The following is a 20,578-nucleotide window of genomic DNA, read 5'->3' as shown; positions in this document are numbered from 1 at the left end:
AGCGGCTGCCTGCTGGCCCAGGAGCAGGCCTCAGGGTGTGTCGCTGCGAGGACCGTGTGGTGCAGCGTTGGAGCAGGACTTCAAGGTGACGCTGCAGCAGCAGAACTCACTGGAACAATGGGCAGCCTGGCTGGATGGCGTCGTGAGCCAGGTGCTCAAGCCCTACCAGGGCAGTTCCGGCTTCCCCAAAGCAGGCCAAGCTCTTCCTCCTCAAGTGGTCCTTCTACAGGTGCGCGCCTGTGAAGCCCGGGGTGTGGCTGGGAGGGATGAGACCAGGGGCATTCCAGTGTGTGATAGAGAAGACCTTCCTTCAAAGGTGCGCCTGCAAGAAGTGGTGGGTAGAGGCTAGGGAAAGCCTGCCAGCTGCAGAGTAGGGTGAATAGCCCCGACGTCTTGACAGTCTCTTGGTCACTGCCCCCAGCTCCATGGTAATCCGGGACCTGACCTGCGCAGTGCTGCCAGCTTCGGCTCCTTCCACCTCATCCGGCTGCTCTATGACGAGTACATGTACTACCTGATCGAGCACAGAGTGGCCCAGGCCAAGGGCGAGACTCCAATCGCAGTCATGGGAGAGGTGTGCATGGCAAGGTACTAGGGCATGGGCAGTTGCCAGGGAGTCGAACCCTGACTTTTTCCTTTCTCTTCTTCCAGTTTGCAAACCTGGCCACCTCACTGAATCCCTTGGACCCTGACAAAGGTAGCAATGCATGTCCCCACCTCGGATCTGGGTTCCAGGGTGGGGGCAGATGATGGGGGAGGCCAAGTGTCCCTGGAAATTTCAGTCTGTCGCTGAGCTGGGTCTGGTGGTTGTGCCCCAGATGAGGAAGAAGAGGAGGAAGAGGAGAGTGAGGATGAGCTGCCACAGGACATCTCGCTGGCAGCTGGCAGTGAATCTCCCGCACTAGGCCCAGAAACTCTGGAGCCACCGGCGAAACTGGCGCGGACTGACACTCGAGGCCTCTTTGTGCAGGCCCTGCCCTCCAGTTAAGCCTGAGACTCCCCTGCACCCCTCCACTCGCCCAACTGCCACTGCTGCCCCTCCAAGCCAGGGTCCAGTCCTGTTTTTGTGGCTTCACTGTCACCCTTCCAGCACATGCCAGAGCTGGAGAGGGTCCCCTGACAGGGAAGGCTAGGAGAATCTCCCCTCATATGAGGCTGGTACAATCACGGGCGGGGCTGGGCAGACCCGAAGCTGCAAACCCTGACACAAAAGACGTGCCTTAAGGAACCTGCCTAGGTGTCCCTTTTCCCCTCGCCCAGCTCACAGCCCTGTCCCCCCCTCCCCACCCCCATTACCAACCCAGAGGGCAGCAGGCCAGCTCCTCCCCTGCGGAACTGTTAACTTATTCTGCTCTCTGGCTGGCTCTGCACAGCCTGTCTGGGCAGGCGCAGGTGGGTAGCACCTTGGGACCCCTACTGTCAGCAGCAGTACCCCACTGCTCCCCTTTCTTGTATAAGTGCAATTAAAGCTGTGGGTGTTGCACCTTCTCCAGAGCTGGGTTCTCCTGGCCCGCAGCCCAGAGAGGGGCATATCGTGAAGGGCCCCGGCCTCCAGCTTCCAAAGAGGAGCATCCGGCTGGCTGCAGGGCCAGGTGCTCCAGACCCAAGGCCTCGCCCTGCGCCTTCCACCCCATCAGCTTGTGACCGAAACCTGCTCCCAGAGATGCTTCTCCTCCGTGCAGTGCCCCCCGACCCCCGTAACTATTGTGATTAGTGAGTGCCGCTTGAGCGGAGTCAGTAACTTGTTGGGTTTTTTTCCAACCATCATGGCCTTATCCGTTCCCGTTTTCTCAGTGTCTTCAATCTGTGATAGATGTTTATGGAGAAAAGAAAATCTGGCCTATTGTATAGAAGTCACTATTTTGTGTGCCCCGCGTGCTACAGCTTTTGGGGTGGTCCTGCACACTCCCCATGGGCCTCCCTTCCCAGTGGTCAAAGTATCCACGCGCGTGGTAGTTTAGTGTGCTGTTTTCTACCTTTTTGTAGTCTTTCTTAAAACAATAAATACTGCTGTGATCTTTGTCTACTGATGCCGAGAGCAGGGTTAGATGGGAGTGTGTGTGGAGTGGTGTGCTGAGGATAGAAAGGGACACCAGCCAGGTCAGAAATAAAGCATTTAGTACATGAAGAACAAGGCGAGGTGGCCACGGGGTTCCCACCCTCAGTGAGAGAGGCTAGAACCACTGGCCTCCCTAAAGGGCTACACTTGCAGCCAAGGAGAAGGGCCAGAGCACAGGAAACAGGACTGGGCTTTGCTGGGGCAGGCCAGGCCTAAGGGACTCCTCTCTCTGCCCTTTCCCAACTTAAATAGGCATAAATAAAGACACATCCAGACTCTCGGGCCACCCAGAGGCTGCTGCACCAGTCCCATCCCGCAACCTAACACTAGTGCCGGTTGTGGCCCTCTTAGGCCAGCCCAGGAAGGTGGTCCTCTGTGGGCCATGGAGGTAGTTGGAGTCAGGGTCCAGAGCAGTCCAGCCCTCACAGCACGATCCACGTGTAGCGCTCACTGTCTGCCAGAACCTTCAGTGAGCACCCTGCAGAGAAGGATACGGCACGCAGAGCCATGATCCACTTGTCCAATACGGTAGCTAACTCAATGGCCTAACAAGACCCAAAGGTTCCAGAGACAGTTCACCAATGATTCCCACCCGCTTCTCCAGCCATAGCTGGATGCCAATCACATCCCAGGACACTCCTTACATCCAGCATGCCAGGGATCCAGGGGTAAGATCGGGTGTCCTGCCCGCTAGGGCACTTCCTACCTTTGTGCAGTGCTCATTGGTCATTCTGTTCCATAGCGGCCACTGCTCTCGGGCACCAGCCATTTCATGACCATGTCCACACAACTCTTTCGGTAGGAGCTTCCAGACACTGCCACTGGGGACCAGGTGAGTGAGTGAAGAGGGACTTTCCTGCCAACCACCAGGGTTCCCTGGCAACTCACAGTCCTGCCTCGCCTCACCTGGTCTGTCCCTTTGACCTCAGTTAGATCGCCCACGCTGACTGGTCTCAAAGATGCCCGTGTTGAGGTCCCAGGCCACCTTGAGACTGGTGTGATAGGTCTTGGGTCTGTGATGGTGGAAGACAACAGGGTGGGCTGGTGAGTCTCTTGCACAGGCTCTCCAGGTTCTGTCTGTCCACCCTGTACATCCTGCACAGCGGGTCTGTGTGCCCCACATAAGGGTTGGCCAAAGGCCCTGCCACTCACCGAAGCTGGCCCTCTTCAGTGGGCGCTGGGAAGGCCAAGAGCAGCAAACCAATGTTGATCAGGACCTGATTAGTTTCTGGGCAGACCTGGGAGCAAGAAGTGATGGTTACAGACAGAGATCCTAGAGTGGGAACACTCCTGCCTCCTGCTGTGCCCACCCTCACCTCCAAGATGACTATATCATAGTCACTGAAAGAGCAGAACTGGTGACCCCAGGTGGCATCATGGCGGATGACCTCATTGATGACATACTCAAAGTCCAGGGTAAGCTGCTCCACTGTCAGGTACTGGCCCTGGGGATAGATGACAGAAAGCTAGGGGTAGCACCAACCCACCTGAGATCCTGGTCACCTACGCTTGCAACAGGCTACCCACCTGCATGTCTGTCCGCTCTCGCATGGGCCGTAAGTTGCGGCCACGGAGATCAGTCACCACAAAGGGCAGGGAGATCTTGTCATCCTCAAACTCTGGGGAGGCAGGCAGAAGGTAGGAGCAGGCCAGCGGTCCTCTTGGGACTGCCCCATCCCAGATCCTGTCCCAGGAAGGCCCCTCACCATCCTCAGGCTCTGTCCCTTCCCCAGACTGTAACACATAGTGCAGCTTGGTGTAATTGACGTAGCCAGGCTCGGGAACCGTGGTCTCTGCAGCAGGAGGGCTTTCCCCGGGGACCGTGTCCCTACTTGGGACTTGCGGCTCTAAAGGTGGGCGGCAGCGGCTGTTTGAGGGCCCCAAGTCAGAGGGCAGCCGAGCTTCCTCCAAGGTACTACTACCCTTGGCCTCTTTGGCCCTGCGAAAGATGTCAGCCACAAACTCCTTGGCCTTGGCAATGGCTGGTGAGGGCTCAGGGGCTCCAGAAGGCAGGGCTGGGACCACCTCAACACCAAGGCCGGAGAAAGAGGGAACTGTCTCAGGGCTCCAAGGTCCTGGAGAGCTGGGTGGGGCTGGGGGCAAAGCTGTGTGGTCATACAGGATTTGGCAGAAACTGCTGTCACCTGCAAAAAAGCACGAAAGTGGGCTATGTCACCACAGTTCAAAGCCTGGATCAGAAAGCCACCTAAAGGGACCCCCCAGGAGCCATTTCTGTGCTCAAGTCAGGCTGAAGCCCTTAGAAGGATGTAAGTTTAGAAAACACATATAGTCTGAACACAAAGATCAGACCTATACAGACATGCATTCATTCAAGATTAGAAGTATGCTGGGAGCAGAACCCAGGCTAGTGCTCAAAGCTCAGTTTGGACATTTATCATGCTCCTCAGAAAGGACAGCCAATGAGATGCACAAGCTTTGCCCTTGGAGCCCCTGTCTGCAGCGAGAACAGGTAAGAGCTGAGTTCTCATAACTGGACCAGACCAGCACAAGCAGACAGGCCACATTTACTGGAGGAAGTAGGATTTAGCAGAGGAACCTAACAAGCCACCAAGGAGTGCCACACCCCTCTCTATAAGGAGCACTACCCCCCTCAGAAGAGGTTTTTGTCCAAGGGCCCACGGTGGGACACTCAGGAGAGAGGTTAAGTTGAAACCTGCTTAGCATAAACTTCTGTGACAAGCTGGACACCAGGCTAGGGACAAAGCCAATATAGGTCCCCAGGCCAAGACTCCTCAGTCCTTGCTCGGGCCCCGTGTGCAAGGTTCATGGTCAGCAGGTGGCACAGCCTTAATAAAGCTTAGCTATCCTCTTCCATAGTGACACAGGTGTCCAGGGAGGGCTGGGGAAAACTCAAAGCTGAGTCTGAGGATGAAGTTCCCGTCCTTAATGGTCAGCTTGGTCACATGAACTTGGCCCTGCCTCTTCCTTCTCCTGCCCCAGGGCAGCCACTTTAATGGGACTAGTCTTGAGCACTCCCCAAATCAAAACATTATATGCCCAAAGTAGTATACAGCTATAGCTCTTTTCTGTCTGTGTCCAGTGTAACATGTATGTCATGGCCTTTCTCTGCTGTTCCACCGGACAGTCCTCTTCTACCTCAGGGAAGAGCAGCAGAGGCACCTGACAATCTGCTATGGACCTGACCTCGCAGCTGTAGACTCCAGGCTTCTGGAGGAGGGGGCCAGCAGGGCAGAGCTACAGGCTCAGACTCACTCTCTTCCTGACAGACACTGGCATGACCCTACGTCCTCACGTGTCACTCTATCAAGACACAGAAATGGCTTAGCAGGAAAAAGTGCTTGCCACTAGATGTTTAGGCCTGAGTTCAAAATTCCTGGAATCTGCATGATAGAATGAACTTCTGAAAGTTATCCAGACTTCCCTGGTACATGCACATGAATACATGCATGAACTGATAAACATACAAAACATACAAAAAAGTAATATAAAATAAAACGTAATTTAAAAATTAAAACAAAAATACACCATGAAAGTCAGGTATGGTTGATATACACCTTTAACTCTAGCACTCAAGAGGCAGAGGCCTCTCTCTTACCCTCTCTCTTACCCTCTTGCCTCTCTGTCCCCTCCCCCCTCCTCTCTCTCCACGTGGTCATGGCTGGCCTCTATTTCTCTTCCCTCTTATCCTTCCACCTTCTTCTCCCCACCTTTGCCCGATCTGAATAAACCTCCTCCCCATTTGGAAAAAAAAAAAAAAAGAGGCAGAGGCCTGTGAGTTCTAGGCTAGGTAGGGCTTCACAGACATCATCTAACAAAGGAGATACCATGAGATTTGTTGCTAGTATTCCCTGACACAAAGGATACGTAACAGCCAAGTATGTACTAACTGTGCTCTAGTGTTGGAAGGGTGACACTGACTATGGAGGGATCCTGGCACCACCCACTGTCACTCCATCAATAGAAGGATCCTGGCACTGACCACTGTCACTCCATCAATAGAGGGATCCCATCACCGCCCACTGTTCATACCATCAATAGAGGGATCCTGGCACTGCCCACTGTTCACTCCACCAATAGAGGGATCCCGGCACCACCCACTGTTCACACCATCAATAGAGGGATCCCAGCACTGCCCACTGTCACTCCATCAATAGAGGGATCCCAGCACTGCCCACTGTTCACACCATCAATAGATCCTGGCACTGCCCACTGTTCACACCATCAATAGATCCTGGCACTGCCCACTGTTCACACCATCAAGACAGATCCTGGCACCGCCCACTGTCACTCCATCAATAGACGGATCCTGGCACTGCCCACTGTCACTCCATCAATAGAAGGATCCCGGCACTGCCCACTATTCACACCATCAATAGAGGGATCCCAGCACCACCCACTGTTCACACCATCAATAGAGGGATCCTGACACCACCCACTATTCACACCATCAATAGAGGGATCCTAGCACTGCCCACGTCACTCCATCAATAGAGGGATCCCGATACCACCCACTATTCACTCCATCAATAGAGGGATCCCAGCACCGCCCACTGTCACTCCATCAATAGAAGGATCCCGGCACTGCCCACTGTCACTCCATCAATAGAAGGATCCCGGCACCGCCCACTATTCACACCATCAATAGAAGGATCCCGGCACTGCCCACTGTCACTCCATCAATAGAGAGATCCTGGCACTGCCCACTGTTCACTCCATCAATTGAGGGATCCTGGCACTGCCCACTGTCACTCCATCAACAGAGGGAATCCTAGCACTGCCCACTGTCACTCCATCAATAGAGGGATCCCGGCACCGGCCACTATTCACACCATCAATAGAGGGATCCCGGCACCACCCACTGTTCACTCCATCAATTGAGGGATCCTGGCACTGCCCACTGTCACTCCATCAATAGAGGGATCCCGGCACTGACCACTGTTCACACCATCAATAGATCCTGGCACTGCCCACTGTCACTCCATCAATAGACGGATCCTGGCACTGCCCACTGTCACTCCATCAATAGAAGGATCCCGGCACCGGCCACTATTCACACCATCAATAGAGGGATCCCGGCACCACCCACTGTTCACTCCATCAATTGAGGGATCCTGGCACTGCCCACTGTTCACTCCATCAATTGAGGGATCCTGGCACCACCCACTGTTCACACTATCAATAGAGGGATCCCAGCACTGCCCACTGTCACTCCATCAATAGAGGGATCCCGGCACCACCCACTGTTCACTCCATCAATAGAGGGATCCCGGCACTGCCCACTATTCACACCATCAATAGAGGGATCCCGGCACTGCCCATTGTTCACACCATCAATAAAGGGATCCCAGCACTGCCCACTGTCACTCCATCAACGCTGTATGGACATGGTCTCTCATTTTTACACAAAGATGCCCTGCCTAAGACATGCCCCTGACCGCGAACCTATTAACTGTACTTCATTGCATCGTCCTCTTTTTTTTTTTTTTTTTTTTTTTTTTTTTTGTGGTTTTTCGAGACAGGGTTTCTCTGTGTAGCCCTGGCTGTCCTGGAACTCACTCTGTAGACCAGGCTGGCCTCGAACTCAGAAATCCGCCTGCCTCTGCCTCCCAAGTGCTGCGATTAAAGGCGTGCGCCACCACCGCCCGGCGCATCGTCCTCTTTCTTGACATGCTGGGCAGAAACAGTCCTACCTGTGCTCAGCAGGTCACTGTGCAGAGCAGCCCCGGCACTCTTCCTGCCCAGGGTACGACCCTCAGCCCCACTACTGCTAAAACAGCTCCTAGCTTGATGTCACGTAGCTATAAGGCACTCACTGAACATGCCAGCCCAGCCTTCCCTCCTCCCAGCTAACCGTGAGAGATCTGACCCCTCAGCCAGGCTGCCTGGTCTGAGTTCTGAATAGAAATGGGCCTACCTGCCACGTGGACGGAGACAGCACAGGCCACCAGAGAGTAGCTGGTGTTGAGCAGCACCACCTGGTCCTTCTTGAGTTGGAAGGCAGGCTGGAAGGTGGGGAAGGGGTACACCACCTGGTATTTGGTGTGCAGCATGAAGCCGTGCCGCAGGCACTGTGCGCTTGGGTCCCCTGCAGCAAGACACACTATAGCTCACTTCATGTCCTAGCAGTAGACCACGTCGCCCTCTAAGGCCCCAAGTGGCTCACCTGGGTGAGCACGACTGGCGTCCTGGCAGGCAGCACAGCGGCCCCGAGGTGGCACAGCCACTGTGCTGATGTAGATGTCACGATGGTTCTCATCGCTCATCATCATCATGTTCATGAGCATCCCGTTGGCTGAGCGGGTGCTAGGGGTAGCACACCCTCAGCCTCAGGCCCGTGGAGGGGTTACAAGCCCACCCCGCCTGCCCACAGCCACCCTACCTGCCCCCAGTCTCACTTGAAACCAAACACGATGACCTTGGAAGCGTCGCTAGGCCACTCACACACAGTCAGGTACAGGTCACTGTAGATCTCCTCATCCTGGAAGAGCCGCACCTGCCGGACCTAAGCGGCATGCTCGGTCAGCGGGAAGCTAAGTAGGGCCGGACCAGAGCAAGGAAGGGCTAGAACCAAGAACCAACCTAGAAAAGAGCTCCACTGCAAGTGGCCCAGGTAGGCCTGAGCCAAAGAGAGCCCTGCAAGCTGGAGGGCACCTGACTGGATATATTACCTCCCTGCTCCCTCTGGGTAACAGAGTTCATAAGAACAAAAACTGAAGTAGTCCCATCACGAGGCAGGGGTCAAGGATAAATGCTAAAGCCACTGTGACAACCTGTGCGAATCTAAGAAACCTGGCTGCATCCTGGCCCAGGGCAACGGTGTCAAATGGGCTATATATGACACCTAAGCCAAACGAAATCACCAGTTTGACCCAACAAATCAGTAACTCTACATGGGTCACCCCACTGGTACATCACTGCCATTTTACACAGGACACAGGCTGAGTCCCTGCTGTCTGAAGGGTCAGCCCAGTGCAGGCCTGCTGACAGAGAAGGCCTGGTCCTACCAGCTTGAGCTTGCTGTGAACGTTGAACTCCCACCAGTAGAGGTGATAAATGTAGAAGGAGAAGTCGTCATCCCCACTGCTGCTGGTGTAGGAGAGGACATAGCGGCCACACTTGGAAAATCCCAGGAAGATATGGCTGTGGGGCAGAAAGGCAGGGGTCAGATGAGGACCAGCTCACAGCCCCACCTGCCGCCACCCAGCCTGGCCTCAGCCTCACCCTGCATAGAGAAAATCCTCATCTACGATGTTCTTGAGGGACACGCAGACCCTAGGGGGCAGCTTCCGGAAAAGACGAGGTGAGAGCTGCCCACTGATCTGGGGAAGAGACAGCCAAGGCTCTTTAGCCAAGTGGCCTTCCAGCCTCCTTACCAGGGGCAGAGGCCCACTGCTGGGGCAGATGGAGACACTGAAGCCAAGTAACCTTACAAAAGCACCCCTGTCCCTGCCCCACCAAGGAAACCATGTTACATCCCAGCCATAGCCCTGTTTGGATCCAGAGTCCTCCCAGTCTATAGGCCCTACATCTCCCTCTGGAAGGATCCCCTCACTAGGACAACTGACTCCTTCCTAAAAGCTGACCCATGAGACAGGACTAGGACGTGGGGACCAAGTATTTATGTGCCTGCTCCCAATGAGCCCACCAGGGGACCCATTTCTCTTTTTACAATGTAGTTAGTATGCAGACTACAACCCACAGTAGAGGTGAGGGCAATTTACAGGAGTCTGCATGCCCTCTCACTACGTGGGTCCTGGGAATCACACATGTTATTAGGTTTGGTAGGAAGTGCCTGTACCTCTGGAGCCACATCACTGGCCCCAGAGCCTAAAGCTCCCAGGATTCCCAATGCTCCAATCCATTATTAAGAAAATCCCTTTCTTAATTAACTGCTACCTGCCAACCAACTGTCACACCCTAAAACATCACCAAGGAAGGATCTGAGGAAAAACAGGCATAAAGCTGACCACTAGGGAGCTATTTTGGCCCGCCTTCAAGAGATAGCCATTTAGTGGGAAGAGCTGGCACCTTGCCCCCAGTTCATCTCAACCCATGAAGGGAATGGCTCTGTCAGACAAGCCTTCCTGAGAGGATATAACCCTTGCCCAGGGAGTGTCTAGGCTAAGGGCAGAGCCACAGCCGTGCCTCGGGAGCACCAGTTAAAAGGCAGGTTTTGCCCTCACCTAGGTCCCAACTTCCCGTGCACATTGACAATCCTGCTCCACTGCTGCCCACCTGACATTATCCACATTCCTGTCCCTCCAGGTGTTCTCTGACAATGGAGACAGAGCCCTGACTAAGGGACGTCTACTTTGAGAAGACCTGGCTCTCTCTGGAAACATTCCTCTATTCAATGACTGAGACAGACCTAGGTTCACGAACTAGAGACAGAGATGGTCGAGGCTGGGACAGACAGGGAACATCAGAGGATGCCCAGTGCCGGTAGCAGCTCCTCTTCAGGGGGGGAAGCTCCAAAAAGGGGCAGCGCTTTGAAAAATCGGTCTAAACCAAGGTCTCCCCTTCCTCCAGATTCCTCGGACAGCCTCTACGGTAACGCGCCCATCCGCCTCCATCGCCGTTCTTCCTCTCTGATTCTCCCCGGCCTCCTCCACCCAAGCCCCTTCTTAATGATCTCGCCCAGCAGCTTTCATCCAAGGCCCCCTGCAGGTGACCCGCCTAGCTGGCTCCACACCACACAAGGCACCAACCTTCGCCAGCCCAGCCCGCGCCTCAGCACCAGCCTCAACACCGCCAAACCCATCCCCATCCCCACTGCCCGGCCCGCCCAGCCCCCTCCCGGCCCCGCCCCCCACCTCGCCGCGCCGCCCTCCCTCGGCCGCCTCCCCTCCTCCTCACAACCGGGCGCGCTCGCCTCAGGCTCCAGGCCTCACCTTGACTCGCTCCAGCTGCTTGAGAACGTGTTCCCGCCGCCGCCCCACCGCCCGCTTCCCCCCGGTCCCCCCAGGGCCGCCGCCGGCGCTCCCGGCCCCGCTGTTCCGCTCCGATTTCGAGCTGGGCGCCATTTTCACCCCCTCCCTCCACTTCCGGAGCAACCGGTCCCCTAGCCCCGCCCCTGCCACTTTCTGATTGGCCTTTTCTCCTCACTGCGGCCGGCCGGTTGGGTGACAACCGGCATTCCTGGTCTCTTCCCGCTACGCTTGTCCATCAAAGCTATCTCGGCTTTTAATTGGTAAAGATGGTAACAGCTCTCGCCTTATTCCCGCCCTTCATTAAAGATAATCCACTCAGAAATCACTCTGGCGCTCCTCGGCCAAAAAACTTCAACTGAATAGGCGAAGATTTCTGTCAGGCTTAACATGGACACGCCCCTGAGTGGGTTTCCGTGGAGACCACTGGCCGTCCAGCCGCCTGTGGGCGGGGCGATGGGAACCTGTGGTCCACAAGGGCCAGAATCTTCAGCCCTGGCTCTGGCTCAGGCTGGGAGGGCCGAGGCTTGAGGAGCATCCCTGGGCAGCTAGGGAGGAGACCAGGAAAAGGCGGTGGGGAAAAAAAAAAAATGGCTCGTTTTAAAACATCTTCCAGGCCAGGCGTGGTGGTTCACGCCTTTCCAGCACTCGAGACAGAGGCAAGTGGATCTCTTGAGTTTGAAGCCAGCTTGGTCTACAGAGTGAGTTCTAGGACAGCCAGGGTTATACAGTGAGACTCTTTCTTGTGTCAGAAAAAAACAAAAACAAACAACAAAATAAAACATCTTCCAGACGACGATGACAATGATAATAGCACTGATCAAATATCATGCTGTTTTAAAAAAAAAAACGGTCAGGAGTGGTTCTGAGTTAGCACCTCCTTGTGGAAGGCCTGTTAAGTCTATTATACTAATTAATGATGGTAATGAATATTACTGGGCATCTCAGCTTCACGCACCAGTTTTGCCTGCATTCACTCAATCTCTGCAATGGTCCTTTATTTTACACGTGGAACAGGCATGAGCGCTCCTGAAGACATGGCATTTGTGTACTGAGGCTGCTCTTTCTACAGTCACAGGAGAAGCAGCATGCTCCATTGGGTTTATTGAGAACCCAGCTAATAGGACAGGACATAAACAAGGAAATGAGGACCTGTCCTTGAATTCCAGGTATGGGTGGAAAGGCAGTTGGCTGGAAAACGGCCTTGTGAAGGGGAGGAGGAGGAATACTCCAGCAAAGACAAAGGTTTCTGGAGAGGTTCAAAACTGCTACTAACCTCAGGGGTGTGTGGATTGGTGGTGGGGACATGTGCTGAAATACTGGCACTAGGTGATTTCATCTTTATGCAAAGACCAGAGTGTTCACTAGCAGCCTTCCAAGGTGAAGAGCCAATATAACCCTGCATGTGCAGACCCAGGCTCAGCCCAGCCATAGCCTAGTGGGGCCAGTGTGTGTGTGTGTGTGTGTGTGTGTGTGTGTGTGTGTGTGTGTGTGTTCACAGAGTGCAGATGAGCTTTGTCCATGAGAGTGTATGAAAAGACCGAAGGTCAACAATGCTCAATGCTCTACCATTTTCCACCTTAATTTTGGGGTGAGTTTTTTGTTTAGCTGTTTGGTTGGTTGGTTGGTTTTGGTTTTGGTTTTGGTTTTGGTTTCTTAGACAGGGCCTCACTGTATAGCCTTGGCTGACCTGGAGCTTGCTATGTAGACCAGGCTGGCCTCAAACTCAGAGAAAGCCACCACCTCCTGAGTCTTTCACTGAGCCTAGAGTTTGTGATTTCTGCTAAGAAGCAAGATCCACCCAAGGATGCTGAAGTTGGGATTGAGACTTCAGGGAGAAATCTGTTTTGCTGCCTCTTCATTCATCCTTGGAACTTTCCACTACAGACACTCCTTCCTCCAGGAGAGGGGTTACTTCCTCCCTGGTATGGGGATTTAGATTAGTGTCTTTATAGAACGCAGGGGACCTGGGCATGCGTAGTGCTGCCTACCTTTAACTCCAGTACTAGGGAGGGGCAGAGACAGATGGTCTGTGAGTTCTAGGCCACGCTGGTCTACATTGAGAGTCCCAGGCCTACCAGGATTACATAGTGAGACTGTATCAATCAATCAATACCAAACAAAATAGGAAGTAAGTGGAGGATAATAGAAACTTGACCTGGCAGATTGCTCCTTAACCAAAAGTCACTGGGCAAGGCCATCAGCTGTGAGCCGTGTTGATCACATGACACATGATGGGTCTGAGGAAAAACACCTTTTTGGTTTTTTTTCTTTCTTTTTAGTTTCTATGTTACTGTTTGTGTGTGTGTGTGTGTGTGTGTGTGTTCGTGCGTGCGGTATGTTCGTGCATGTGTGTGTGTGCACGTGCACATGCATTATAGCATGCTTCTGGGAGTCAGCGAGCAGCATTCATGACTGGGTCATTCCTAGGTCTTTTATTTTATTTATTTTATTTTTATTTTTGAAACAGGTTCTCTCTATATAACTCTGGCTGTCCTAGAATTCACCATGTAGACTAAATTGGGCTCAAACCCAAAGATCTGCCTGCCTCTGCCTCATGAGTGCTAGGAATAAAGATGGTCACCACCATGCCCAGCTGATTCCCGGTATTGAGTTCACTTGTCAGGCTTGTATGACAAGCACCCCCTGTATGTTTTGTTTTGTTTTGTTTTGTTTTTAAGATCTTACTATGTAGCCTTGCTGCTCTGGAACTTTCTATGTAGACCAGGTTGATTTGAATTTATAGAGACTCACCAGCCCCTGTCTCCCAAGTGCTGGGATTAAAGATATTCACCACCATATCCAGGCCCCTTCTTTAATTTTTTTTAGAAAGGGTCTTTCTGTGTAAGGCTGGCCTTCAACTCTGGATCCTCCTGCCTTAGCCTCTCCAGTGCTAGAATGACAGAAACAAGCTTGGTTTCTAAGAATAATGTACTCCTCTGATATTGTCCCTAAATTCTATAATCTAACCCAGAGAACACACCAAACATTTTTACCTTATTCAAGAACATTCTATAAAAGATAATAGATCAAAACTGAGCAGAGTCTAAATATGGTGTCATAGGCCTATAATCCCAGAATTTAAGAGGCTAAAACAGGAGCTGGGAGGTGGCTCAGTGCTTAAGAGTGTTTGCTGCTCATATTCATGTTCTACTCCCAGTATCTGCTGCCTGTAACTTCAAATGGGGTAGGAGGGTTTGGGAGATCTAGTGCCCTCTTCTGGCCTCAGTGGGCACCTGCACTCACAAGCACATACCAGCCCCCCCCCCCCACACACACACACACACATAGATGTGATTTAAAATAGCTCAGTGTCCTTATTTTAAAAAAGAAACCAAGCAGGGGAATGGTGATGCACACCTTTAATCCCAGTACTCGGGAGGCAGAGGCAAGCAAATCTCTGAGTTTGAGGCCAGCCTGATCTACAAATGGAGTTCCAGGACAGCCAGGGCTACAGAGATAGACCCTGTCTCAAGAGAAGAGGAAGAGGAGGAAGAAGAGGGGGAAGAGGAGAGGAAGAGAGGGAAGAAGAGGAGAGGAAGAGGAGGAGGAGAGGAAGAAGAGGAGAAGGAAGAAGAGGAGGAGGAGAGGAAGAAGAGGAGGAAGAGAGGAGGAAGAGGGGAGGAGGAGGAGAGGAAGAGGAGGAGGAGAGGAAGAAGAGGAGGAGAAGGAAGAAGAGGAGGAAGAGGAGGAGGAGGAGGGGAAGAAGAGGAAGAGAGAAGGAAGAGGGGGAGGAGAGGAAGAAGAGGAGGAGAAGGAAGAGGAGGAGGAAGAGGAGGAGGAGGAGGAGGAAGAGGAGGAGAAGGAGAAGGAAGAGGAAAACCAACCAAACAAAAAACAAAACAAAACAAACCAGCTGGGCAGTGGTGGCGCACGCCTTTAATCCCAGCACTTGGGAGGCAGAGGCAGGTGGATTTCTGAGTTCGAGGCCAGCCTGGTCTACAGAGTGAGTTCCAGGACAGCCAGGACTACACAGAGAAACCCTGTCTCGAAAAACCAAAAAAAAAAAAACAAACAAACCATGTCTGTGGTGATACCTCAATCAGGAGGCTGCATACCTTGGGAAAATGAAAACCTGAGCTTGCTTCCCCAGAGCCCATGTTCAGAAAAGTCTGGAGTGGTTTACACTTCCAGTGCTGGAGAGGCAAAGGCCCACCTGTGCAACATACCCAAAGTTGAGTAGGCTCAGTGAATAAAGGTGCCTGCTGCTGACCATAATGACCTGGGTTTAATCTCTTAAGTCACACGCAGTAGAACTGACTCCCAGAAGTTGTCTTCTGGTCTCCATAGGAGCTCTGTACATGCTCCATCTTAGGGTATGCCTGCCCATACAAATATGTATTAGGGATTGGTTCTAATGTCTCAATGCAACTCGGCTCCTAAAGTCAGAGGGCTCTGGTGGGTGACTGGGAGTGCGACCCACCGGGAACACAAACCAATTTAGCCCATTACCGCCTTTAATCCCAGCACTTGGGAGTCAGAGGCAGGCGGATTTCTGAATTCGAGGCCAGCCTGTTCTACAGAGTGAGTTCCAGGACAGCCAGAACTACATAGAGAAACCCTGTCTCGAAAAACCAAAAAAAAAAAAAAAAAAAGATATGAATATCGGACTTCCAGGGTGTCAAGGATATGAAGCTGAATAAAACTATGTAGACTGTCACCAAGCAAACAGGACCCTGTTCTGGATAGGATCCTGGGCCAGAGAAAGGACATCAGAGAGAAAACTGGTGAAACTGAAACACAGTCCACAGTCTGTCACTTGGTGAATGTGGTCCCAAGGTTGCCATGATTCTCCGGAATCGGTAAAGGTCCATGGTTGTACAAGGTGCCGATAGGGGAAGCTGGCGACTGTGCAGACCTGACGTAATAGCGGCCAGCTTGAGTTATAACCCCCCCCCCCGTATCTGCTGGAAAGTAATGCTTGTAGGCCTTTTCTACATTGCTCCCCACAGGCCACATTCTACAGCTATTAGCAGCGTATGAGTCCTAGCTTCAGGGATGATCCTGGGTCCTTTATTTTAGCTTAAGATAGCCACCTGCGTTCCATCTGGGAAGAAGTCACTTTTCCCCTGATCCATTTACACACCATCTTTCTAACCCACATGATGGGGGTCTACAGGGGGCAAAGACATCTCTGTGCTCACAGACGTGCACTAGAAGAATCTGCAAGGTTAAGCACACAGGGTTATTTCTTCAAGGGAAGGAATGAAAAACCTGTCTTCTATCCCAAAGGCTGGAGGAGATGTGCTTTCTGGCCTGGTGACCTGAGCACAATCTGTGTGATGGCCAGAGACTCTCCAGCGCTAGACCCTTTTCTAGACCCTTCTTGTAAACATGTGTTTTGTTCAGTTACCCTATAGACTATCTTATAGGAGGTGTCACATTTTACAAAGAATTTTGATGTAGTCTCCTCTGATCTGTATTTAGGCTACTTTGTTTCTCAAAAAGATTTAGGGATATTTTGTTGTACATTCGGATTGAGTTAATTATCACAAGAATAGTTTTCACCAGATGGTGCTGTGCTTAAATATGCCTAAGATAAGCCACTGGGGTCAGACCCCCGGGTTTGAACCAACACTGGCTACTGAGTTGTGTGCTGAATTGCCTTCTTGCCTTCCTCAGTTCTTCATTCTGCTGCCAATAAAGGTCACAGATACTCTTGTCAGGGGGCCAGTTAGTCTCTGTAGGTTTAGTTGTTTTTGTTTGGAGCTCTTGATGGTGAATTTCTGATTCTTTGTTCTACTTCCAAGTGCTGGGATTATAGGCATTGGCCTCCATGAACTGCTTGATATGTGTTTGTTTGTTTATTTGTCTGTCTGTTTGTTCATTCATTTCTGTGTTTCGAGACAGTCTTATATATCTCAGGCTGACCTCCAACTCACTGTGAAACCAAGGCTGGTCTTGAACTTCTGATCCTCCTGCTTCACCTTCCAAAGTGTCTAGACTGCAAGGGTGTTATACCACACCCAGCTTCCAGCTGAGCTTGCTGCTGCCAGAACTAACCTGTCAGGCAGGCTCCCCACAAACAGCCTCCTGAGATACTAAACAGTCTGTCTCACATTGGTATCTGGGCCTGTAGTTGCTGAACACTAACAGTGAACTGTCAGGAACAGTGATGGGTATATATAACAACTCTCTCCAGTGGCTCAGTGGATAAGAGAGCTTGCTGCAAAGGCATGGGGACCTGGGTTTGGTTCCTCAGCACCTATGTAAAAGCCAGGAATGGCCGTACATGCCTATAACACTAGTGTTGGGGTCAATGACAAGCAGATCCTGGGAGTCCACTGGACTGGCTAATTTTTGGTTCAGTGAGACTCTCTCTCTCTCTCTCTCTCTCTCTCTTTTTTTTTTTTTTTTTTTTTTTTTGGTTTTTCGAGACAGGGTTTCTCTGTGTAGTCCTGGCTGTCCTGGAACTCACTCTGTAGACCAGGCTGGCCTCGAACTCAGAAATCCGCCTGCCTCTGCCTCCCAAGTGCTGGGATTAAAGGCGTGCGCCACCACTGCCCGGTGACCTTGTCTCAGATAATAAGGAAGTGCACTGTGGAGAATGACACCCAGCATCCTCCTGTAGATGTTTGGCCCGGTTCTTCCTCCCAGCCCTATGCTCTCAGAAATAAGACTCAAACTCAAAATATATTTACAAATAACTTGGTCATAGAGCTAGGCTCTTCCCTGAGTAGATTATATCTTAGATAACCCAATTGTTTTAACCCACATTCTGCCACGTGGCTGGTTACCTGTGCTCAGGTACTGTGTGGCCATCTCTTCACATCTTCCCTGGGCAGATCTTACACCTGGCTCTATTCCAGAATTCTCTCTGTCTCCTGGATGTTCCACCTTCTATTTCCTGCCTAAGCCATAGGCCATAGGCTTTTTAACTGACAGATGATGAATCCATACAATACACAAAATATTCTCTCTACATTGTCCACATGTGAACATATCCATAACACACACACAGAGGAGGGGAGACTTCTCTCTCTCTCTCTCTCTCTCTCTCTCTCTCTCTCTCTCTCTTGACTCAAACTCTCAATGATCAGCCTTCCAGGTTCTGGGACTACAGATGATACATACCCACTACATTCAGCGAAAGAATGCCCCTCTACATCTTTGCAAATCTTAGATAAAGGTAAACTGGTTTCCAAATAAAAACTTGAGGACTGTTGGACATGGTGGTGCTTGCCTTTAATCCCAGCACTCAGGAGGTAGAGACAGAAAGAGCTCTGTGAGTTTGAGGCTAGCCTGGTCTACATAGTGAGTTCAAGGACAATCAGGACTACATAGAGAAACCCTGTCTCAAAAAGAAAGGAAGGAAGGAAGGAAGGAAGGAAGGGAAGGAGGGAGGGAGGGAGGAAGAAAGAGAGAGAGAGAGAGAGAGAGAGAGAGAGAGAGAGAGAGGAGGGAAGGGAAGGGAAGAGAGAAGAGAAAAGAAAAGAAAAAAAGAAAAAGAAAAGCATTCAACCTCTTGAATCCATGTGGTCAGAACCGACTTCTACAAGTTTCCCTCCAAGCTTCACAAGCCCACTGTGGCACACACATGCACACACACATACACGTGCACACACTATATTGCACACTGATATATATGTAATAAAAGAAAAACAACCCAGAGGCTGGCTTAGCTGGCAGTTCTGTCATCCAAAGGCATCTGGCTATGGCCTTTGTATAAGTTTACTAAGTCATGCCAGGCAGTGGTGGCGCACGCCTTTAATCCCAGCACTTGGGAGGCAGAGGCAGGTGGATTTCTGAGTTCGAGGCCAGCCTGGAACAGAGTGAGTTCCAGGTCAGCCAAGGCTACACTGAGAAACCCTGTCTCAAAACAACCAAAAAAAAAAAAAAAAAAAAAAAAAAAACAAAAAACAAACAAACAAAAAAAAAAGTTTACTAAGTCATAGTGAAATAATAAATAATGGTGTTAGTCTGATAATAGATACACAGATGATAGATTGGTAGGTGGATGGATGAATGGATGCTTTGGTGAGTGGAGGGATGGGTGTATGGTTTGATGGATGAGTGGATGGATGTGGTATAGGAATCTTCCTGGAACAAGCATCCTGACATCAGTGAGAATTGAAGAGAAAAGATGCCATCGGTGAACCAAAGCCAGCATCATCCCTAAAAGGCCTCATTCTGGGTCTAATTGACTATCTCAATTTATTCTCTAAAACCACAAGTTGGAGCAAGCAAGCAAGCGAGATTTTATGGAATTATACATGGCTTTTTGTTTTTAAGGACATTTGTTATACACCTTCATGTAAGCTTTTAAGATGTAAGCTTTGGAGGCAGGTGGCTGAGGGCGAGGACCCGTTGTCTCAGCTATTTCTCTGGTCGTTTTGTTTCAGGTAGCAGTGACATTATGCTGGGAACTGAGTGTCTCTAAGGAAATCTAATGGCACTTTTGACCCTATGCTAATTCAGAGGGGTGGATGGGGCTTCTCCTCGAACTTTCTCTCCATAGCTGGCAGCTCCTCCCACCCCCCCCACCCCCCCAAGCAGTTTTATATAGTGACCGCTGTTAGAATCGGCTTCACCTTCTGACCTATCTCAAGGACATAGTGTTTCCACTCTGCCTGTCTTGGTGTTCTCTCCCTGCAGTTGCAGAGTTGGGGAAGAGGGCAGTCTGTTCCCAGACAAGAGGCTTTTGAAGGTACTTAACAGAAATGTTTGGGTCTGAGTTAGGAGTGGCAGCTTGGGGAACAGAGCCAGTGTCTCTGTGAACTCAGGCAGCATATGCCAGTTTACTGATAGAACACACACCGCAGCTGGAGTGCTAGAGCAGCTGGCTTCTTTTCTTTCCTTTCCTTTCCTTTCCTTTTCTTTTCTTTTTCTCTTTATTTGGAGACAGGGTTTCTCTGTGTAGCCATGGCCATCCTGGAACTCACTCTGTAGACCAGGCTGGCCTCGAACTCACAGAGATCCACCTCCCTCTGCCTTCCAGGTGCTGAGATTAAAGGTGTGTGCTACCACCATTTGACTAACATCTCAAAAAAGGAATTTTAGCACACGAGATCTTGAAGTATAAATTCTAGCTGTATCCCATGCAGAGCACACACTAAGGTATTAGGTTCCTTATAATCCAAGTTCACATCCATAACCTACAGTTTAACCCAATCTGTCTGGAGTCCGCACCAGATCCTGCCAGCTAAGGGCTTACTTAGTCTCACAAGATTGCCATAGCGCTCAGTGCTAGGTGTAAGTACAAGTTGCTACCTGTATCCCTGACTAGTCTTGTCTTCCAGTTTCTGTTGCTGTGATAAACACCATGACCAAAAGCAACTTGGGGAGCAAAGGGTTTATTTCATCTTACAACTCTCAGGTCACAGCCTATCACTGAGGGAAGTTAGTCAGAGAGGGAAGAACTGGTGCAGAAGCTGCCCCCTGGCTGGCTCAGCCTGCTTGTTTATACACCCGGGACCATGGATACATAATAACCCAAATGCAGTGTAAACCAGCCAACTGGGCTAAGGTGTATCTGAGGTGGAAACATAAGGGTTTTTTTTTTTTTTTTTTTGGAAAGTAAGCTATGTCAGATGGTGTTTTGCTAAAGCAGACACGTGAAGGAACGTTTCGATGAGGCAGACACAGGTGAAAGGATGTGCTACTAAAGCAA

General features: G+C 51.2%; 2 protein-coding genes across 2 annotated transcripts; one reads left to right on the top strand and one right to left on the bottom strand.

Moving 5' to 3' along the window:
• Positions 1-65: 65 nt before the first annotated feature.
• LOC117702273 (MHC class II regulatory factor RFX1-like) lies at positions 66-1,014 on the top strand (the record flags this gene model as incomplete). Its single annotated transcript, XM_034493506.2, has 4 exons — positions 66-334; positions 422-574; positions 652-697; positions 819-1,014. Coding segments are annotated over 4 exons (638 nt in total), but the record flags the coding sequence as incomplete, so codon positions are not given.
• Positions 1,015-2,419: 1,405 nt separating this feature from the next.
• Positions 2,420-11,089, bottom strand: LOC117702272 (DDB1- and CUL4-associated factor 15-like). The gene is given in 15 exon segments (XM_076706416.1): positions 2,420-2,537; positions 2,766-2,777; positions 2,780-2,797; positions 2,800-2,866; positions 2,868-2,880; positions 3,212-3,297; positions 3,376-3,504; positions 3,587-3,678; positions 3,766-4,203; positions 7,956-8,126; positions 8,205-8,344; positions 8,437-8,543; positions 9,046-9,181; positions 9,263-9,360; positions 10,933-11,089. Coding segments are annotated over 15 exon segments (1,695 nt in total). The 5' UTR covers positions 11,065-11,089; the 3' UTR covers positions 2,420-2,481.
• Positions 11,090-20,578: the final 9,489 nt, after the last annotated feature.

The sequence above is a fragment of the Arvicanthis niloticus genome, unplaced genomic scaffold (genome assembly GCF_011762505.2).
Source record: "Arvicanthis niloticus isolate mArvNil1 unplaced genomic scaffold, mArvNil1.pat.X pat_scaffold_636_arrow_ctg1, whole genome shotgun sequence".
Taxonomy (NCBI): Eukaryota; Metazoa; Chordata; class Mammalia; order Rodentia; family Muridae; genus Arvicanthis; species Arvicanthis niloticus.
Note: the sequence above shows the minus strand (reverse complement) of the source record. Positions and strands in the feature narration are given on the sequence as shown.